At 41.9% G+C, this 22,899-nt stretch overlaps 2 protein-coding genes across 2 annotated transcripts in view; both read right to left on the bottom strand.

Moving 5' to 3' along the window:
* PGGT1B (protein geranylgeranyltransferase type I subunit beta) overlaps window positions 1–8,484 on the bottom strand; it is a 46,147-nt gene extending 37,663 nt beyond the window's left edge. The window contains exons 1-2 of the mRNA XM_054185925.1: window positions 8,221–8,484; window positions 2,500–2,618 (exon numbers count right to left, since the gene is read on the bottom strand). Of these exons, the coding sequence (XP_054041900.1) occupies window positions 2,500–2,618; window positions 8,221–8,423 (322 nt within the window). The 5' untranslated portion in view covers window positions 8,424–8,484. The remainder of the gene's footprint in view (window positions 1–2,499; window positions 2,619–8,220) is intronic.
* Window positions 8,485–9,549: 1,065 nt separating this feature from the next.
* CCDC112 (coiled-coil domain containing 112) lies at window positions 9,550–22,099 on the bottom strand. Its single transcript, XM_054186167.1, has 10 exons — window positions 21,866–22,099; window positions 20,878–20,993; window positions 19,185–19,306; window positions 15,088–15,177; window positions 13,703–13,778; window positions 12,721–13,111; window positions 11,475–11,891; window positions 10,588–10,683; window positions 9,895–9,997; window positions 9,550–9,807 (listed from the first exon to the last, which is right to left on the bottom strand). The coding sequence occupies exons 1-10, from the start codon at window positions 21,914–21,916 to the stop codon at window positions 9,773–9,775; spliced, it is 1,497 nt and encodes a 498-aa protein (XP_054042142.1). The 5' UTR covers window positions 21,917–22,099; the 3' UTR covers window positions 9,550–9,772.
* Window positions 22,100–22,899: the final 800 nt, after the last annotated feature.

The following is a 22,899-nucleotide window of genomic DNA, read 5'->3' as shown; positions in this document are numbered from 1 at the left end:
TTCTGTAATAATATATTCCAATTTAAAATGTAAGTTTTAAATAGGTTTTTATTTTTCTGATAAGAATGACAGGAATTCTCATTTTGCTCATTTTAGGAATAAGCCTAAAGCCAGTAATGCGATCAAAAAGAGAGAACCAAGATTCTGTAACAATATATTCCAATTTAAAATGTAAGTTTTAAATAGGCTTTCAGCCCCAGAGCCAAAAGTAATGAAGACTTATAGAGTACAATGCAGTTAATTAAGGCAAGATTACTGGAATTCACCATTCCAGACACTACATAATAAAACAGCATTATACTATAAACATCTGAAAATCAGTTTTCCAAGGAAAGAGGGATTTATCAGCATGCATGTCAAAGAAGTTGCAATAGAATTTTTCTTTAAAAGCAGAGTAAAGATGCTACTTCTTCCAAAAAGCCAAAAGAGGGAGTCAGAGCTATACTGCTGGGAGGCTGCCAGTTAACAAATACTGCACACCCAGGATTAAAAATTAGAAAAATCAATGCATTTTATTACAAGTAGACATCACGGGAAGGTATACATTCCTTTCTGAACATTTAGTAATGCAGTATCCAACTTGCTGCTATTGGTATCATTTACATTTTACATCAGCTATTGGTATCATTTACATTTTACATCATTTGTTGTCCATTAGATGAAGTAAAAGTGGAATATAAACAATGTTGACGTTCTGGGGATTAAGTGACCAGATAGAGTAGTGTTATTGCCAAAAGCAAGAGAGCTTAAGAACAACAGAGTTCTCACAATGTGACATAAAAATGCAGGATTGGAGGGAAGTTTGTTCTTCCAGTAAAAAGCAGAGATTTATTACCTAAAAGCACAGGATACACTGTCAAAAGCATTCTCTGCAAAACTACTGTCCTGTAATCTTATGATGGGATGATAGCTAGAAAAAGGCAGAGTACATCTCAGCTGCGCCCTGGACTGTTAGCCTGCACACCTGCATGCTGAGATTTATACTGCCCTCTCTAGGAAACTCTTGACAATGAGACTATTGCAAACATTGGCTAGGTAGAAAAAAGCCTTATTGAGAATTACTGCATGCTATCAAAGACAAACAGAAGATGCCTCTTTTAATCTCTCTTCTTGCAAACTCCACTGTTCTTTCAGAATACACTCATGAAAACTGGAATAAAAACCAGGAAGTGAGCAATTCCTAAAAACAAAGCATGTAAACCCTAGAAATATTTTAATGCTAAGGGACCGGAACCTTCCCATGATTAAAAACACTGTGGGAATAATTATGTGATCCAAACCCCTAATCTTCCATAATCAGTCAGGAGTACAACACAAGAAAAAACAAATCTATTAGAGCTAATGCCTGGGGTGGACCTGATGGTTTGTAAATTGCCAGAGTAAGAAAAGGGATCTTTTTACTACTGTAAAAATCAAGCATCAGCAATCTTGACTTTCATATGCTTACTTCATAATACTGGTTTTATTTTATAGAACCGCTTTTAGGAAAGAGACCTAATTTGCAGTCTAATAGTCTAATAATATCTAGTCTAATATAATTAGACTAGATATTATAAAGAAGTACCATTTTCTTTCTACAGCTATCCAACATACAAAGTATGTTCATGATTTTACAGATGGGCACTGGAATTATCTCTTCTCTAGAGACCAGCCTGGGGCTAATCCCACACCAGCACTCAACATGCCAGCACCTCCTGTCATACAACACCAGTGCCTCCTCGCCCACATCTCCCTCCCTCCCTTCCACCTCCTCTACTCCTATTAGCCATTTACCTGCACTGACACGGAAAAAATTGCCAATACCACCTGGCACACAGAAACAGAACCTCCATGACTTCTGCCAAGTCAGCAGGAAAGGGATGCTTCCCATGTGCACTCTCCCCAGCCTGGATCTGCTATGCACCTTCCAATCTGAGGACAGCTGGGATGCAGCAACAGCATTACTCCTAAAAACCTTAGGTAAATTTAATACTCGCAGATCTAAGGAACAGATTTTTCATTTTAAAGCAGGAACAGTGTTTATCCCTTTTGCTTCTTAACCTTGCACCTCCCATTTTCCAAAAGCTATACCAAATAACCACACCTGTGCTCAGAGCTCCTGGCATAGCTACAATTAATGGAAGTCAATAATAATCACTTAGACTTGTAATACATATAACATATGAATTTCTTTTAGGACTAGGTGAAACATTCCTCCAAGATGCTTAAAGATGCAACTTCATTACTATTCTATACTGTCTTATCTTCAAATTAGTTTCACAGCTTCACCTTGTATACATAAAAGAGCCAAACTAATCACATTTTCTACCTTTATTTCTTTAGAGGGACTATTTCTAGGATTTGCTGGATATTGCCATCTGAAATTATCAGGACAGCACTTCAGGAAGGTCAACCTTGTATTTTACAAAAACCAAGAGCCATCCACTATTCCCCAGGTGAAAAAAAGGCAAAAGTAAAGATGTTAATACCAATAAAAAAAACTAAAAAAAAATCACTCACTGTCTTCTGTGGGAAGGACCTGCAGGGAATAAATCCATTCTATTATATCATCTTTGTTCACCACATCTAAGGAATCCAACATATCCAGACCAGAGAGCGCGAAAAATGCAATTGTCAACCTAAAAGAAAAAGATAAGACTTACACTTCCCACCAAAAATATCATGGGAAAATTAACAAACGGTTGCAGAAACAGAAATATCCATGAATTCTCAGCCTTTGACAGTGGTGCAACACATAGAGCTTAGCTCAGAAAACATGAAATTTATCTACGAGACAAAATTATATTCTTTGTGCTGTAAACATTTCTCTGTCTCAACAAGGCTTTTCAAATAAGCCACCCCTCCTTTTATATAGTAATGATACGCCAATTCAGACATTAACCTAAGGGCCTGATTACCTGAAAAAACACACTAGAAAGTAAACTAGGTTATTAACATATGGAACACTAGTTCTCTGTGATAAATTCTTACATGAACGATCCCCTAAATACGCAGTAAGTGCAAGGTAACCCAGAACTGCAGTAAGCTGTCTGTCATTGTGTCCCAAACCCGATTTCAGACGCTTAGAAGTTAGGAGTCAAACAGCAAGGCCTCCTTTGTAACCAATCAATGTATAAAGAGGCGTACAGGAAGAATTACCATCTAGAGGTCTTCATTTCTTGTCCTTTGGTATAAAGGAGGTTTGATGACTAACTTAATTAAACATTTAAAATTAAGCACGTCAAATCTAAGTATAAAATAGAGGAGTGCAGTATCTAGCATGTCAAATGTCTTTCTTGCCCACAGTTTGTTTCCTTCCATAAACACCTGCTACCATACCCATTAACCAAAACCTTTTTTGAGGTTTTTTGGTTTTGCCTCAAATCATTGCAGTCACCTAGCTTACAGCATGGCTCCTCAGTTGCATTACTTGCTCTGACAAAGCACCAAAGCAACAGCACTGGGCTAGGAACTTGAGATAGCTTTCTATAAGAGAAAATGTATACGTAATGGTACCTTGGATGTTCTGACACTGATTAAAATTAGCTGGATGTATATTTTGCCACCCACACTTGCATCTGCCTGTCCTTCTAGAAATTCCTGCTCTCCTTTCACGAGATACAATGATGGATTGTGAAAGAGCTGCTACACAGGCAGAAGCTAGTTCAGCATACTAAGGAAAACCAAAAGTTAATGCCAGCTTTCCTTAGGAGACTAAGTTATAATTTGCAGTTACCTCACAAGCTGCTGAACCACCTTGGTCATCAGTAGTAGGCACCTCTGAAGATGAGGAGACAGATGTGGACAGAAGCCTCTACAGCCACTTAATGTCTGCCTGTGGTTCTGCATCAGAACCACAAACAGTAAGAGCAAAGAAAAATGGTGATGTGAGTCAGCCCAAAACATGCCTCCAGAAGAAATCTTCTAATTAAAACACAGTAGCCAAATGATGCAGCAGACACTGATGTCAATAAAATGGCACGGCCTCAAAGGGTGACATTCCTACCAGTGGGCTGACCGGCTGCTACAATCATCGTGTAGCCATTCACAAGCCGAATTTAAGTCAACAACTTCTGCTTCAAAACTGTTATCGTTTAAGATTATGTAGCACAAGCAGTGGTCACAGCTCAGTTGAATAATGGTGACTTAGGATGAAGTTACTTGATTTTACTTGGACCCTCAGCTTTTGTATTTCCTTTCATACCACTCTTACAAAAAAGAGGGTTTAATCTATGATCTGCTTGAATATTGAACATGAACACTCCTTCAAAAATAATCCCTCCATGCAACTCTAAAGTCCTCACAAAAAAAAAATAATAATAAAAAAAAAATCAAGCATGGAATAGTGTACAGCTCCATTACAGCAAGTATTCACGGCCAAAATAAAGTTTAAACTTGCTCTAATCATTGGATTTTAATATGTCTCTCTACTATTATTATTACAAATAAAGTTTTTGAGTAGATAGAGACAAAAAAAGTTTGTTGCACACAAAGGTATTTCTGTGTGGAACAAGAGTATCTTTTAAGCCATCTGATGACTAAAAAAATTGTCTTTCAAAGTGTAAAATCAACACTTCAAGGCTTACATCAACTTTTGCCACTGATCAAATCTGTGTAACCCAAAATCTGACTCTGGATAATAGCACACTATTTCAAGCAAAACCACTACTTTTATAAAAAGACCAAGGAATTTACTGTTCTGTTACACTAAACTATTTCTTTGAAACCGTGCATATATTTTCTGATTTTCACAAAGTTTGACAATCTTTTACTGTAACTACTTCAAGACCTTTTGACACTATGTTACACAGCTAAGCTACTTCCAATGAGGCAGAAACAACATATGAACTCCAGCACTAGAAACTGTTGCAAACTAGGCCCAAAACCACAAGGCTGTACATACATGACGGACTATACTTAAAAATACATATATCAGATAAATGAACGTAAAAAGTGTTCTTACATATAGTTAAGTTTCAATTTACTTATTTAGCGCAGATTGTCTGCGTTATTAGCACCAGCATGATTAAGGAACAGCCTGTGCAGTGTATTGGAATTCACATATGATGTGCAAGAACATGTGGCACCATGGGACATAGACAGGTCCTGATACAGCCATCTAAATACTGAATTGTTATTCCGTATGCCATTCTGCCTCACAGAAAATTAACAGATACATGTTCTGAGACTAACAAAGACAACTCTTAGCAGCACCTCAGCTGACACATAGCATAAAAACTTCACGTACAGCAATTTCCACACAGGGTAGCCCTTTGAAAGACAAGCCCCCAAGTTTGGCATCACTTTCCCTGCATCTCTTCTTGATGCCTTCTACTACCTTACTGCATGTGTATTAATTTAGGAAGTAAAACATGAAAGTTTACGGCTGAAATTTATCTGTTAACTGACCTACTGAAAGCTTACAAAACACGTATCATTTGTCTTAGTTCCCCCCGCCGCCAAGACAAGCAAGTAAACACATTTCTGATGACAGATTCATAACTCTTCATCTTCAGACATGGACAAAGACTCCAGTTTCTCAGCAGAATTCAGAAAACATTTCTAAAGTGACTGATTCGAAAAACTGAATGAGCATGCACCTGAATAGAGCCCCATGAAGAGCACCATTAACTGCCTAAAGAGCACCATGAAGTACCACAATCTGAAAGACTTCAGAGATGAGGAGAGTTACATTCTCCTGCAAAACCTCACAGTACTGACTGACCACGTATGAAACACTATCAACCAGATTGCTTAAAAACTACCTTTGCTGATGCTGCATACAGTAACTAAAGACAAAAATAACTACGAAGGCTCTGAGCCAGTAAGTTGAGCAAATAATGTGAAAACAGATTTATCATTGTACCTACTCCTTTAGTGTTTGACAAACCGCAGCTTCGGTTAAAAAGCACCAGTGCTGTGTGGAAAATGCAGTTGTTTCTGCTGCAGTGCCGTGAACCAAAACTAACTCACTGATGATTTATTTTTTTTTTTTTTTACAAGCCTGTTCTTCATTTAGTTGAGTTTCCATATGTAATTAGCCATGGAACACCACAAATGTAGGAACAAGAACGGTTAAGAATAAAAGGGTAACAGCACTTCTTTCTGCAGAAGTACCAGCTCAGGAGGCTTGCTGAACTCAGTGACCTTGAAAATTGTCTAAGACACAAACTTAGTACCCTAAAGGTCAAACTAGGGAAGAAACATTTACGGTTCAATCCCATTTAGAATTTGTTAACAGACATGTAAGTACATCTGCAGAACACTGATCTAAAAAAAACAGTGTAAGAGAAATGAAAAAACCTCTGTCTCAGTAAAAAAAGCATGACTTCAAAAAATGCATGAATAGATGACCACAATTTTTATTCTAATTGAAGGTTTAGACTTTGCTCATCAGCCAAAAACTAAGGCATCCAGAAATAGTTCCAAACTGGCAGTTCCAATTTTCAGAAAACTGTATTTTCAGTGTTGCACAGCCATTATGTACAACACACCGCACCAGCTGTTTAATGTGTTGTGGCTACGACGACCACACATTAAATTTAAGTTCAGACAGCTCATTAATTTCTCAAGAGTTCTCAAAACAATTAGCGTTATTATTAGCATTACTCAGTAAAATTGGGGAAGACCCCATGTAAACTAGAGTGTCTGTTTCAGCTCAGTGGCAACCTGCGACAGCTTGGCAATGTAAATCACAGAACAAAAATGTTTAGGTCGCTAAGGGTCTCTGGAGATCACTGGTCCCACCTTCTGCAGAATGCAAGGCCTTAAGCGAGATGACCCAGGACCTCGACAAGCCAAGTCTTCAAGGGTGACTCCAGTGCTTCATTGGGCAACCTATTTGTAGTTAACTGCTCCAATGGTGAAGAACATTTTTTCTACATCCAGACAACTTTCCCTGAAGCAACTCATTCCCATAGCCTCCTGCCCCGTCACCCTGCTCCCTTGTGAAGGGTGCACCTCCATCTTTCTTTGTAACTTGCTTCTCGGTATTGGAAGACTGATCTGATCTCCCCCTGTCGAGGCTGAACAAACCCCATTTCTTTAGCCTTCCTCCATGTCCGTGTGGCCGAGCTTAGCCCTTTGTGTTATGATTCTAATGCATCCACACACGTTATTGTAACTTTAATGCCTAGAAAGAGTTAAAAGTACGGCATGCCTAGGCTTCCTCTTGCTGTCATTTAAAATAACTGATGACGTACACTGAAATATTTGCTAATTCTTAATGAATAAATGATTTACATCTGAAATAAAATTTTTTAACTTTCCTTTTTAATATAAAGTTATGTGTTATTCCACACGGAGGTCAGCACTATCCATACTAGTCCTCACACATTTTTGCCAAGCATTTGTACTCTCAACTGAAAAAGAAACTTGATTTAGCAGGAAGACTTGATCAAACAAATTAAGCATTCCTCACAGCATGACCTGCAGGAGATTACAAAGTGAAAGCATCTAATGATTATATTGGTTGAGTAAAAGATTGAACCCTCTACATGTCTCCAAGTTTTTCTCAAGTGCAGCTTGACGATCAAATTATTGATCCCCTTGTGCCCCAGATGCAACTGACTACCTTACATGAAGGCTCTAAGAATCTGAAGTAAATGCATTCTGAAGCCATTATGGGGACAAACGTCCCTCTAATTCAAAGTGAGGAATGTATTTCAGTAGTATTTTAACTTTTATACTAGCTAATGAAGATTTAAACTATTCCTGTTACACCACCAAGAGTCTTCGGCATGCTGCTACAAAAGGTTTAAGTCACTTATTTTAATACTCCCTGGCTCGCAGTGAGGATTAAGAGAGCGAAGCGCAAGACTAGAAATAGATTAAAAGCCTAAACAAGTCTTCCCTCGTGGATATGGGGGAGTTTACGCCAGCACAGAATAAACCCTTACACCCAACTCGTATTTTTTGCCGGCCGCCTGCTGCCGGGCAGATCGCAGGGAGCGCTCTCCTTTCGGCCACTGCCGCCCGCCCGGTGCGGTCCCGCAGCCTGCCCACAGCCGCGGGAGGCCGGGCAGCCCTCCGGGAGGCATTTCCCCGCAACGCCGCGGAGGGGAGAGCCGCCGCCTCCCCGAGACGGGCGCCGGGCGAAAGGCAACAGGGTCCGTCCGGCCTTCCCACCGCACGGCCCGAGGGCGAGCAGCGCCACGACCCCGGCCCCCATCCCAAGGGCGGGGACCCCCGGTCCGGCCCACCTACCGCCCCTCAGCGGTGGGAGGACCCCGGCCCCGCTACCTGCTGGTCTCCAGGGACGAGTAGCGCTCGGGCAGGATCTGGAGGCAGCGCTGGAAGAACCGCACATGCCGCTCCCGCAGGAAATCCAGCGGCTCCGGCTGCGGCGCCGGCTCCGACTGCGGCTCTGGCTCCGGCTGCGGCTGCGGCTCTGGCTCCGGCTCCGGCTCCTCCAAACACGGCAGCTGCGGCGCCGCTTCCGCCATGTTGCCGCCGCCCGGCCGCGGCGCGCACCGACTACATCACACGCGACGCCGGACACGCCCCGCGACGGGACGTGACGGCCGACCGGCCCCCGCCCCGGTCCCGGTCCCGGGGGAGGAGGAGGGTCGGTGGTCGCGACGTATGTCGCTGCCGGCGCCGTGCGTGGCCGCCAGCGGGTGTCAGCCTGCCGGGAAGGGAGTTCTGAAGGCAAAGGGAAAGATGTGCCGTCACTCAGAGCCCGCCGGTCTGACGCAAGTGACGTCTTAAATCTGTCATTCACAAAATACAAGGGTAGTACACATCATTGTTTAACATCTTTATCAATGATCTGGACGAGGAGATTGAGTGCACCCTCAGTAAATCTGCAGACGACACCAAACTGGGTGGGAGTGTTGATCTGCTTGAGGGTAGGAAGGCTCTACAGAGGGCCCTGGACAGGCTGGATCAATGGGCCAAAGCCAATTGTATGAGGTTTAATAAGGCCAAGTGCCGGGTCCTGCATTTCGGTCACAACAACCTCAAGCAACGCTACAGGCTTGGGGAAGAGTGGCTGGAAAGCTGCCCAGCAGAAAAGGACCTGGGGGTGCTGCTGGACGGCCAGCTTAACATGAGCCAGCAGTGTGCCCAGGTGGCCAAGAAGGCCAACAGCATTCTGGCTTGCATCAGGAATAGCGTGGCCAGCAGGAGCAGGGAAGTGATGGTGCCTCTGTACTCGGCCCTGGTGAGGCCTCACCTCGAGTCCTGTGTTCAGTTCTGGGCCCCGCTGTACAAGAGGGACATAGAAGTGCTGGAGCGCGTCCAGAGGAGAGCTACCAGGCTGGTGAGGGGTCTGGAGACCAGGTCATATGAGGTGAGGCTGAGGGAGCTGGGCATGTTTAGCTTGGAGAAGAGGAGGCTGAGGGGAGACCTCATTGCCCTCTACAACTACCTGAAAGGAGGTTGGAGAGAGGTGGGTGGTGGCCTCTTCTCCCAGGTGAATAATGACAGGACCAGAGGAAATGGTCTGAAGCTGCAGCAGGGGAGGTTTAGGTTAGATATTAGGAAGAATACTGAAAGAGCGGTCAGGCCCTGGAACAGCCTGCCCAGGGAGGTGGTTGAGTCACCATCCCTAGATGTATTTAAGAAACGTCTAGATTTGGCACTTCGGGGCATGCTCTAGTGGCAGAGATTGTAGGGGTTGTTTGCTTGGGGTTTTTTTTGTGTGTGTATGGTTGGACTTGATGATCTCGAAGGTCCTTTCCAATCATGAAGATTCTATGATTCTATGATCGTGTCAAGCGAATTTTGTGACAAGTCCCGAGGACGGCTGGCCATTGTGCAGGCGAGGCAGTCGTCATCCTGCGACAGGTGCTCATCTACGGCCCTTGTCTCCAGGCTGGGGCAGCTCTAAAAACAGGGCAAAAAAGCACAATGCGCTCATAGGTAACTATTTTTTGTCATGGCTGCGCATCCCATCACTCTCCCCTCACCTACTGGGAACAGGTAGAAATGTTTCGGAGGCTGCTGGTGCCATCCCTTTCGTGCATTCCTCCCAGCCCTTGGTACGTCTGCGGTCACTGGTGACACGAATCTCCACCTCGGAATCAAACAAAAAAACATAAAAAATTGTTCTTTTTCACTGATGACAGAATGAATTGTGTCCATTCATTAGATCTTCATCGTATGAATAGCTGCAGAGCAAATGGAATGCGGCTGGACAGCCAGAAAGAGACTTCTCCCTCCACACTATCACAGGCAACAGCAGAAACACAAAATCAAGTAATTTAAAAGGCTAAAGCCTCAAAACCCAGACAATGTTCCCAAAACTCTTCTGACAGACGGCCTCCTTATTTAACCAAGGGTAGAAAACCATTTAAAAATTAGGAAAAACCCCACCTACATTGCAGCTTATTTGTGCAAGTTACAGGCTTTGCCCAGAACAAGTATTGCCAGAAGATAAAATCTCTCTTGCGCTTTTTAAAAATTTATTTTAAACAAAAGAACAACTATACCTGCTGTATTTTTGTTTCCTGATAACAAGCATGGTAACTATTTAAATTTCTTTTTTCCTTTACAACCATCTAGGTACATAAAAATAATTGCTTTTTAGATCACTGAGGAAAAAGGTGGTTTAAACAACCAAGCTGCAAACACCTCTGATTACAAGGAGAAAAAATGGTAAATTACCTTCTCTCTTAACTTTGCCAACCTTTTTTCTTTTTCTCCTTTCTTTAATTCTTTAGCTTGTTTCTGTAGAATCCTTAGCTCCAGTTTATGTAGATCCTGAAACATATAACAAATGGAAAAGCAAACTTTTCTTTGGAAGTGAAACAAATTGTATAAAAGTATATATGTAGCTTTTTCACAGTTAATTTTTTTTTGTTTAAAAATTATTTTGTCATAGTACAGAATAAAGTTACACCAGGTAGATAATTGCTATAGCTTGTCCTGCACACACAAATTATAGTTACGCAGTTTTGAAAAAAATGGACTGTAGTAGTTTAATCTCTGTTTATAAAAATGAACTTTAGTGTTGTCCTGGTTTAAGGTAGAACAGAAGCAACTTTCTGTTCAGTAATTTTACTTCTCAGCTAAGCCTCTTCTAACTCTGAAAACAATTATCAGTTCTCCAGTAATGAGATTTACATTGATGAGGGATCTGATTTAACCTTACAGCTACTGAAACCTGCAGGATCTTCAAACATCTCTTTTTATTTCATATCTGCATACAACGATCAACTCTCCTGATGTTTTCTATAGCACAGAGTGCAACAGAGCCCAGGCTGTTTTTCCCAAACATTTTCACATTGAAGTAAATAAAACTACTTCTATATGTAGAAAGAAATTCGGGGTTGAATAATCCCATAGAATTTAGATACTGAGGAAAAGGAACATCTTTATCTAAAATAAAGTTTCATACTGTTTCTTGTATGTAACAGATCCTGTTATTTATAGTGAATCAAAATAGATTTAAATGAATGAAACATGGATTTTTAAAAGTGTTTAACATTATATTGTAGGAGGAACTAGGCGAATTTAAAACAACATGCATAACTGGAGATGTAATTACGCACACGCCCTTGAAACTTAGTAATTTCTTCTGCAGCAATTCTTTTCCTTTCCTCCTTTTCAGCTTCCTCTCTCTTCTTGTTTTCAAGCTTTTCAAGTTCATCCTTCTCTTTCTTCTGCAAGGTATAGCTTTCCAACAGTAACTTCATATGGAATTGGCGCCGGCGTTCTTTTCCTTGTTTTTTCTCCTTCTCTTCTTCTAGTTTTAATTGCGATGCTTGTTCCATTGCAAATGCTATTGCTTTCTGTTTCTTCCATGCTTCAATTACTGATTGTTGTTTTTTTCTTTCTTCTTCTGCTTTTTGCTTCTGTGCTTCTTCACGCTGTAGCCATTCTTCGTTGAGCATTTTTTCTGCTTTCTCTTTCTCCTTCAAGTTTCCTTCTTTTTCTTGCTGCTGCTTTTCTTTCCACTGCTTAATTGACTGCAAGAGAACATCAGGAAATAAAAAAAAAAACAAACAAGTTTTCATTACAATTTTACGCATTCCCATTGATTTGGTCTGATGAAAACATATGTTCTGAGGATACAAACTGCAGATAGGAATTAGAAGTCTACTAAAGGCAAAACTTAAGGCAAAGAAGCACCTATATCTGCTTTCTCACAATTTTGTTTTTCTATTTTATAGGTCACACAGGCAGGTTTAATATGTGCCTGCTAAAATTATTTAAATTATGTCATTCATATTAACTTTGGGTAGTTATGAATGCTGGTGTAATATGCTTTTTTTAATGCAAACATATTTCAGGTCTTAATTTTTTTCTTCAAATTAACAATTTCACCTATGGTTTTATAATTTGGTTTTTATGTCAGCGTATCTTTTATTACTTGGATGGATAGTTCTTGAAGGAATTGTAATTTTCTATGTCAGTATGGCATAGGTATATTGCCTATATGGTGGGACAGACATTCTTAGGGACAGATGTAACAAGTACTGCAATTTCAGATAGGATCTTACTTACTGCTCTGGGATTGGCATCTAACTTGCTGGACCACTGCCATCAAAAGCATTTTTAATATACTTTGGCAATACGCAGCCCACTTCAGTGTGTCGTTAGGTCTATTCTTATTGGTAATTCTTTAAGACAAGTATTTTTGGAAAGTTGAGGATGCTAAAGTTAGATACCATGAGCTGTAACAGAAATCCACCTAGCACTACCACCAGAGGCGCAAATACAAAAATAAGAAATGCATGCATTTTAAAAATAAGTACTTTTTCTTAAGCCTTAAAAGCCCTAGAGGGGTTATTTTACCTCTTTCTTTCGTTCGTTTAAAATTAGAAACTCTTGATACCATTTGCAATGCTGTTCGATATCTTCTTCTGTTCTACCACAGAGATACTCAAGGGCTTCATCCATGTAAGACAGCCTTCCTCTGTGTTTTGTCCATACTTTCAGAAAATTTTGATGATCATAATCATCCCAGCCTCCTTGCCTCCCTCCTGTTTGCTGAAGAAATCTTTCAAACTCTACTACTTCTTCAGGTAGATGATTTTCCAGTGTTTTATCAACTGAGATCCTGGCTGATGGTAATTTCAAAGCTTTTTCCATTGTTGAGCTGCCTAACGCCCACAGTTCCACTTTTCTCTCAAAGACACTGAGCTCATTAATGGCGGTTTTTTCCTCCTTCAAAAGCTGTTCGTATCTGAAAAGAGAACACTGAAATGTAAGAAAATAAGTCCAGTATTCATTGTTCATTCACTGAAAATGAATTTTGGAATTGTTCAATACCACAGAAAAGCTATTCTTCAAAGATTAAAACTGAAATGGTAACACAGATGACAGTACGGTTGTAATGATCCCATAATAAAGCACTACACAATCAGATTTGTTACCCTTTTACTGAAAGTGTTTATGGCACTCAACTAACAACTAACTCAATCCCCTCCTGACACCAGCAGAGAGAAAGGGAAGTAAAAAACCCACCCACTTAAAAACCAAAACAATAGCAAGAACAAAAAACCCACAATCTAATCTCTTCTGCAGCCTTTCTCTGAAAAGCCTTTTCATAGGGAAATGATTATTACATTGGATCACTGCAACAGCTATATAAACAGCCTCTCTAAAAGGCTGCTTATCAAGCTTCTAAGGTTGATAGCTTGAGTTTTGACTTACATACCACAGGAATCACTACCAAAGGAGTAAATCAAAAGAATCGTTTACTTGATTAATGCAAAGTTTTCACTGTGTCTTATGAAAGTACATTTTCTTGTAGCTGAAGCATGTATAAACATACATTTGTCTCTGTTCCTCTTTAAAAGCATTGATTGCATTTTCAACTTCTTCCATCATTTCCTTGAGCTTGTCAACAACTAAAAAGGAAAAGAAGAAAAGAGCATATCATTTAAGAAGTCTACAGTATTTACCAGTAATTCAGCACTACCCAGAAATGTAGCCACTTGCAGAGACCTCTGGGACGTTTTTATTTCCCTGTACAAAAAAGTATGCATTTCCATCTCAAACAGCCTTAAAAGAGAGACTCTTGTTTATTCAAAAGGTGTGATTTCACAGTGATTTAGCTAACTGGATGCAAATCCCAGCGTAAATGTTTATTTCCATTAAACAAGTTCTCATTCTGAGTAACCTTCAACCAATTTACAAAGCCAGCCTTATCCTAAAAAGCTTCCACATTTGTTTTTTATAACAATGCAATTAATGACTTAAGAAGTACACTCAAATCTTTGATTTATACCAGGCTGTAGCAACCCTATTTAACCTACAGGTCACTACTTTCACAAAGCTGACAAAGAAACATCAAAGTAAGACTTTATTCTGTACAGTCACCATGCTGTAGTCCTGATATGGAGAATGACAGCAAGACAGCCGTCTAGAGAAGATCTATTTTGCCATGGTAGAAAAAAGTTTTAGAATCTGTTTTAAATCAGCTCAACATCTCTGTGGACACACGTTAAACGCATAGTTTAACTAACCTGGCTTTAAAAAATAATAAACTAAATTGGTACAGTTATATCTGTATATATATATATGTATATCTGTATGTACACTCTTAGTTCAGCTTTCATGCCTTGTTAGTTCTTGTTATCTTTGCAGACAGTTTAAGAAGATAATGCATTTTTTATAGAACAGACACTGAATAAATGAAGTGAGGTGCATCTGGCTCTCATCTAATAGGAAGGCTTCAGCCAGAGCTTCACACGAGGCAGCAGAGTATCACAGAAGAACGGTTCTTTCAGTGCCTATTTCCCAAAAGTTTCTAAATATCCAAATGAATGAGTTGTTTCAGCATTTTCCACAGAATATTCCAATTTACCCTTAAGGGCATGTGTACAACCAAAAATGAGTTACCTGGAGACCCTACCCTGTGACCTCTTACCAGATGAAAGGTACTAGAATACTAACTTTAGTAAGGCAAAGAGTTACATACAGAAAAGAAACAAACCCACACCACTTCTAAGACAGAGACAGTTTCTCTGTTTCCATGCAGAACGGCACCATCTTTCACCATTTCTTACATTTTTATATTCTTCTCTTTCCAGATTCCTGCAAAAGCAAACAGACTGGAGAAAGAATATTCCAAGTCTGCAGAAGAATCACAAGCCCAACTGTGCAGGAAACCTGTCTATAGAGGAAAATGTTTTTAAATCTGTTATCACGACTTACATTCTGGTGTAGGCTTCACATCTTTTAATTGTCGCTGAAGTCTCTTCACATTATTTTGTATTTTTGATAGCTGCTGCAGGATTTTTGCTTCTGTTAAAATAAACTGCTGATAGTTCTAACAGTTTCTTTACACATTAAATTCAATACAAGAACAAAAGCAATAAAGTGTGCAAAATAAACTGGCAATTTCATCTAAGCAGGGACACAAATTCTGTTTTATCATAAGAAACTGCCATAATACTAAGCATTTTAACACGACTGTAACTGCATGGGCCATGTATTGCCCCACACAGTGTTAACAGATTTTAAATTAGTAGCTCCTATTTTTAAAGGGGTCAACAGGACAGTCCTATCTATCAGTTTGGGGCTGTTTGTTTGGGTTTTTTTTCCCCCAAACCTTTAATCAGGTGTCCAGAGTTTGGAGAATATTGCCTATGCAGATGAAACCTCCTCTAGAATTTTGAGGGAGACTTTGACCTAGGCGTCAAAACACTCAGCAATGAAGCGCAATGGAACTCAGCAATGAAACTTGGTAAGCACAGTACTACTTCAACAAGATTTACTTATTTGCTGTGTTAACTAAAGTAGAATCGGTGTTTTCACGTACTCCAAGCATGCATCCGCTTATTTGCTTTGTTACTACATGGCTCCTCATCAGTCCATAAATACAATTCTGAGGAGAATGAAGTTCTGGATACATCTTAGGCACTAAGGAGTTGTATCTTCTATCCTAAAAGATTTGGGTTAAGGAAGGGAAACAGAGTCCAAGAGTTAAATGTAACAAAATGTAGCTAAGACATGACCCTACTAGTTCCTGCTGAGACCACAGAAAGTGTAAAAGCACATAGGTCATACTGAAAGACCTGAACATAGAAAATGGCAAGTTTGGGGGTTCTAGTACACACCCTAAAAGATCATACTGTAACACTCCTTCACAAGTAGCGCCTTATACCTCTCATCTTTGTCCTCTTTATTATCTCACAACAATATCTCCATCCATACTTCCATGTGCCCTTTTTATCCTGGAAAATTTTCTGAACGTTTTGGCTTAGTCATTCCTCAGAAATATTTAAATTTCTTAAGGATTGCAAGATGTAAAGGGTATGATATTTCCTTAATTAGAAGATAAACATTAAAACACATACAAATTTGTAAGGTGAGCATATTTTTAGTTGTCTTTATGGGTCCTTTCCCTTCTTGAACTTATTTTGTTTTGATCTTCTATATCAGAAGCATAGCATGATTTATTTGATTACTTTTGAAAGAATCTAGGTACTGTGATCAGGGAGTCACTTTTTTTCCTGAAGTATTTCATTAATGCATAAGTGGAACAGATATTGTAGGACAGACTGTGTACCATCTGACAGCACTATTTAAACTAAGAATTCATTATCCAAGAATTTGAAAAATGCAGACACAGAACTGTTTAGAAATATATTGAAAGGCAGCAATCAGTGTGTGAAAAACTTATGTTGTGGTAAATATGTATTTATTGTACCTTAGCTAGACTACATTAGATTTTGCAATACACACGCAAAATGGATTCCAGGTTTCTAAACCAGTAACTTTCCACCAAAGGTTTTCTGTCTGCTACATTCAAGATTAAAAGAAAACTGTTAATAACACAGAAGGTTTAAAATGTTTATGCTACTGAATTTTGCAAGTGAATTGTAGAAGTCTTCTTTATAATCAGTACACATGCTGAAATACCACACTTGTATCAGTGTCCACGTTCAGTCTAAACTAATCTCTTTGTACTACTGATTATTGAACCACTTAGAATCATAGAATAGTTTGGGTTGGAAGGGACCTTTGAAGGTTATCTAGTCCAACCTCCCCTGCAATGAGCTGAGACATGCTCAGAGCTCCATCCAATCTGACCTTGAACGTTTCCACGGATGGGGCATCTACCACCTCTCTGGGCAACCTGTTCTAGTGTTTCACCAACCTCATTGTAAAAAGTTTCTTCCTTGTATCTAGTCCAAACCTTCCTTCTTTTACTTTAAAGCCATTACCCCTTGTTCTACTGCAACAGGCCCTGCTAAAAAGCCTGTCCCCTTCTTTCTTATGAGCCTCCTTTAAGTACTGAAAGGTCACAATAAGGTCTCCCTGAAGCCTTCTCTTCTCCAGGCTGAACAATCCCAACTCTCAGCTTTTCTTTATAGCAGAGGCGCTCTAGCCTTCTCATCATTTTCATGGCCCTCCGCTGGACCCACTCCAACAGGTCCATGTCTTTCCTGTGCTTAGTGGTCCAGAGCTGAACGCAGTACTCCAGGTGGGGGTCTCACCAGAGTGGAGTAAAGGGGCAGAATCACCTCCCTCGAGCTGCTGGCCACCCTTCTTTTGATGCAGACCAGGATACAGTAGGCTTTCTGGGCTGCAAACATACATACAGTTGGCTCATGTCCAACTTTTCATCCACGAACACCCGTAAGTCCTTCTCAGCAGGGCTACTCTCAATCCCTTCATCCCCCGGTTTGTATTGATACAGGGGGTCACCTGACCCAGGTGCAGGACCCTGCCCTTGGCCTTGTTGAACCTCATGAGGTTCACATGGACACACTTCTTGAGCCTGTCCGGGTCTCTCTGGTTGACATCCCATCCCTCACCACTGCACCACTCAGCTTGGTGTCATCAGCAAACTTGGTGAGGGTGCACTCGATCCCACTATGTCATTGATGAAGATATTGACTAGTACTGGTCCAAACACGGACCCCCAAGGGACACCACATGTCACCAATCCTCAGGTGGTCCTGAACCTGATCTTCTCTTACAGTAGGAAGGATTTTTTTTCCCCCAGTCCCTGACTTGTGGGGGGATTTTTTTTTCCCCCAGTCCCTGACCACTGGAATGGTGTGGGGAGAGAGGTTGCCAGGGAAGACTCGGGCAAAAAAGTTGTTGAGGACCTCAGCCTTCTTGTCTGTTGTTACCAGTTCACCAGTCTTGCTCATCAGGGGGGTAAGCTTTCTTTGACCTTCCTTTTCTGGCTGACATACCTGTAGAATCCTTTTTTATTATTCTTTGTATCCCTTGCCAAGTTGAGCTCTAGCTGCGCCTTGGCCTTCCTGACCCCATCTCTACACAACCAGGCAGTGTCCCTATACTCTTCCCAGGATATCTGTCCCTGCTTCCACTGCCTCTGCATCTCTCTCTTGCCCTTTAGTTTGACCAACAGGTCTTGACTCAGCCATGATGGTCTCTTGCCCTCCTTTCCCGATCTCTTACACCTGGGGATTGAGAGCTCTTGCACTCTGTGGGAAGCATCCTTCAAGATCTACCAGCTCTGTTCTGCTCCCTTGTCCCTGCAGCTTCATCACCACCCACGTGGAAGGGTAACAATGGGTAACAGTCCAAGGGCTGTACCAGGCTAGGAAGTTTCCTAGTGATGTCCTTAACCCAGGCCCCAGGGAGGCAGCACACTTCCCTAGGAGGAGGGTCAGACTGGCATATCAGACCCTCTGTTCCCCTCAGAAGGGAGTCACCTACAACTATAACCCATCTTTTCTTCCTTGTGGAGGTGGTTGTGATACAGGGAGTAGGCCTTGGCAGCACCTCTGGTGAAGATGGACTGTCATCCACATCATCATCCACTGTCTTTCTACATCCAGAGCCTTGTACCTGTTCTACAGAGGCACTTGGGAAGGCAAGGTGGGCAAGGAGGGGGTTTGCTACTTGCCTCCATTCACTCCTCTCATTTAAGCCTTCAGCCTGTCGGGGTATGGGGGGCAGGATACAAGATCCCCTTGATCTTGGGTTTTTCCTGGTGATTATTCCGTTTCTGTCTCAGGGAAGGCAGAGTATGGCTTCACTACTCTATCTCTTTCTTGGACTCCCTGATGCTCCTTAACCTTTCTACTTTCTTTCTACTTGTAGCTCTGCCACCAGGCTGAGCAGATCGTCCACCTGGTCACACCTCACACAGCTGTTCTCACTACTGCCATCCTTTACCAGCAAAAAGCTCTGTCACTCCCTGCAGCCAAGACCTGGACTGCATGTTTTTGTGGGAACAAACAAACAGTAGTATTTCCTGTTTAAACAAACAACAGTATAGTTAAAAAAAAAGGACAAACAAAAAACCCAAATAAAATCCCACTTACTTTCAGTTTTCCTGCTGACAGTCATGGTACGTTCCAGTTCCTCTAGTATGCTGTATTCTACCCTGAAATCACTCTTCCTATTGTAAAGATGTCCATTTTTGTCTTTTTCTGTATTTGCAAGCCTGGAAAAAAAGGTTGCCACACTGAGTAAGACACAAATACTTAGCAAAGCCCCAAGACTTTCAAAGGTTAGAATCCAGCTGAGGATGCGTCAACAGGACTGTCTTAGATTTTATACAAATCACTGGTTTGTTCCTACAGCTGTTTTCAAGGAAAATCTTTCTGCAGTTATAAGACTACACACTGAAGTAATGCAAGAACTTGAACAAGAGAAATGCGTTAAGAAGGAAACTACCTTGCCGACAGGCAGTGGTCCACACACTGAAATAGCCTGAAATTTTATCTGTATGCTCACTATCAGGGAGCCTCATGAGAATTTTCATTGGAAAGCGCAGGGACAGAGTCAGGCTGTATTAATGCAGTTGCACACATAGATGGAGCCCCAGCACAAACAAAACAAGTACATGCTCTCAGCCTTAACACTAGCAATAGTGCTACTGTAACTGAAGATTCAAATTCAAGTTCATTAGCATTTAAATAACTTAAACTATGCATTATGTACAGTACAGAGAGTTTTATGACTTTTGCCTTCTTACTAAGGTACAGAAACATCTGGTAGGATTCTCAATGCTAAGCAACACTACTGACAGCCCAAGAAAGCCTGTCTCTTGGCAGCAGCTTGGTTCTTCAGCAGACTATTGTTGCTACATGGTTCAAACTCCTATATAGTGCAGTTTATGGTTCACAGTTTAAATGCTTTGCTGTCCACTAGAATTCACAGACCAGACCCAAGTACCAAATCTCCCCACACAGTGCACTAGAAGCCTTTAGAGCACAACAACTACAGAAGGACAGTGTGCCAGAGTTAAATGGCATGCCTTGTTTGGAGCTGCTTGGGAACATCTACATTACCCAGCAGTCAATTTTTGAGCCATAACTGAGGATCCAGAACAACCAAGGAAGAGCTGATTCAGTCAGACAGCATAAACACTCCCGTGAGACTTAAGTGTCACTGTTCCTTCAGGATTCACAACTACAAACCTCTCTTTCATCCGTGTGGCTGCATCAGCTCTGTCTACTAAAGCTCATTCGTGCAAGAAGAAACCTTCCTGTTCTTTCAACTGCCAGTGTAGTTGTTACAGCATTTACTCAAGATGTGAGGAAACAGATTTAAATCACATCTGTGCCTGAGATGTTGTGAACCCCCATTTTCCACAGCAGTGGCCTGGATATTCTAGATAAAGTGCTTTCAATCTCCTCTGAGGAAGCTGTTGTAATGCTGCCGCAATTCCCCTTTTGTTGGTATGTCTTAAGGGCTTTAGGTTCTTAGAAGGCTAAGCACAGCTGAGTGGTAAAACTGAAAACTCAACTATGCCACGTGCACTTTCTTTTTCCTGCATCTAGTCATCCACAGAAGATGACTGACCAAAGTCCAAATAGTAATTACAGCAACAGTATATTTGGAGCTCACGAGCCTATCCTGAACTATTTTAACAGCCACAATAATCTGCCAGAGCTCCTGGAAAGGGAATCGTAGCCTAGAGGTTTCACTACCATAAATTCTTGCCTTGAACCTTCAGTTATATTACCTCCAGAACATCATGAAAATATATTTATGATGTGCTTAACTTACTGGGTTTTTAGCTTTTCTGCAGTTCTTATGAATTCAGCTTTCTTAGATTGTTCATCCTTCATCTTCCAGTTCTGAAATTGTCGACCAGCACCTGCAGTACTGGAACAGCTGTCATTCTGTATGTAATAAAATAAAATACTATTAAAAAACCAATATTTCTTTTTAAAATGTTCATTCATTATTTTAAAGCAGACAACACCACAGTGCAGAGTAACAGCATTACTTCAGTTTTATACTGGCACACTTTAAATATTTTTAAGTCACACAGGTATAAAACTGGAGTAATGAGTGACAGCAAGCTGATGACTGTACAAAAAATGTATTCTTCAACAGAAAAATTGAAAGACTGCAACATCAGCTTGCTGTAACGGAGACAGCTCACCACACTGCAACTGCCTTGCTGCTGATGGCAATCAGTCTGATGAGTCAGAGTTACTCCCTACCTGACCATAAGCAGGTAATCTACACTAGGCAGATTACCCCCATTTCATCTCGTTCAAGAAAAGCACTAGCTTAACTTCCGAAATGCGCTTAATGTCCCTTGCAAAGTGCCAATGCTTAGTGATAGCAACCCTGAACATCCTTAACGTAACCACTGCTAGGAACGCCGATGATGGAACCCCCTGTTCAGGTTATGAAGCTACCATTTTGCAGCCAGCCCGGCAAACCCGCTTCTTACACGTTTCTTTTTAACCTTTATCCCTACACCTCGTACGAGGTTGGAACTCCTCAGCGGCTGCTGCCCGGTGGGCCTGAAGAGAGGGGCTCCCCTCAGAGAGGGGCTGCCCCCAGAGATGGGGTCCCGTCAGAGAAGGGCTTCTCTCAGAGAGGAGGTCCCTGCAGAGAGGGTGTCCCCTCAGAGAGGGGCTGCCTGCTGAGATGGGATCCCCACAGAGAGGGGTTGCCTGCTGAGGTGGGCTCCCCGCAGAGAGGGGCTGCCCCCGCCGGCGGGTTGCGCAGCGGCTCCGCGCCGCGCTCCGGCCTTTACCTGTTGCTGCCCGGCGGCCGCCGCAGCGACGGCCGTTGCCAGGGCAGCCATGTTGGCGGCGGCGGCGCTGAGGGGCGGCCCGTGCGCCGGCGGTTTAAGCCTCCCGAATTCCTGGGATTTCGACAGAAAGAAGGAGGAGTTTTACGCAGAGGGTCTGCCCCGCGTATGCCTGAGACAAGCGGTGCCTTTGTGAGAGGTGCCGCCGTCTTGGAGGGGGAAGGTGCTGTCCAGACTGCCGGCAGCTGCGGAAGGTTCTCCTCAGAGTGCGCTTGAGGCGGTGAGCGTTTGGAGAAGACAGCGGCCTCAAGAGGGCCCAGGCTATACTCCGGCGTTGTTCTAAATCCTAAGAGGTGGCTTGAAGAGCCGGGGCCACAGTCTGGGTGTAACAAGCAGGTGTCCCGACAGAGTGACATGCTGAAGGCCCGGTGGGCAGCACAGGCCTGAGCTGTGGGCCGCCGGGGAGCCCTGCATGTGGGGATCCATCACATGTATGGCAGCAAGTGGTGCTTGCTGTGGGGTAGCACTATGTCCTGCTCTTCCCCCAGTGGCTGGTGGTCATTGGGAAGAGCCATGCGTGGTTGTTGTCTGGCTATGGCTGATTAACTGTCTTGCATATATGATTTGACACTTTTTTTTTTCCTTTCTCAACTCGTGGAGCACTCTTGTTACTGTCTCCGGTTTCATTTATGTTGGAATTTAAGGTTTTGTATTGATGGCTTCCTTCAGGAAGACCAGACTATATTGTCATTATCCTGACAGAAAATCATGAAATCATAGAGTCTTCATGGCTGGAAAAGACCTTTGAGATCATCAAGTCCAACCATACACACACAAAAAAACCCCCAAGCAAACAACCCCTACAATCTCTGCCACTAGAGCATGCCCTGAAGTGCCAAATCTAGACATTTCTTAAATACATCTAGGGATGGTGACTCAACCACCTCCCTGGGCAGGCTGTTCCAGGGCCTGACCACTCTTTCAGTAATTCTTCCTAATACCTAATCTAACCCCCCCCCTGCTGCAGCTTCAGACCA

This window comes from Rissa tridactyla, chromosome Z, assembly GCF_028500815.1.
Source record: "Rissa tridactyla isolate bRisTri1 chromosome Z, bRisTri1.patW.cur.20221130, whole genome shotgun sequence".
Classification (NCBI taxonomy): domain Eukaryota; kingdom Metazoa; phylum Chordata; class Aves; order Charadriiformes; family Laridae; genus Rissa; species Rissa tridactyla.
Note: the sequence above shows the minus strand (reverse complement) of the source record. Positions and strands in the feature narration are given on the sequence as shown.

Excerpts from the sequence above, each read along its gene's own strand:
- CCDC112 (XM_054186167.1), bottom strand. The coding sequence starts at position 21,916 with ATGGCTGCCCTGGCAACGGCCGTCGCTGCGGCGGCCGCCGGGCAGCAA. Across the intron at positions 20,994-21,865 it reads CGGCCGCCGGGCAGCAACAG|AATGACAGCTGTTCCAGTAC; the intron begins GTAAAGGCCGGA and ends TATTACATACAG. Across the intron at positions 19,307-20,877 it reads GCAGAAAAGCTAAAAACCCA|GCTTGCAAATACAGAAAAAG; the intron begins GTAAGTTAAGCA and ends CTTTTTTTCCAG.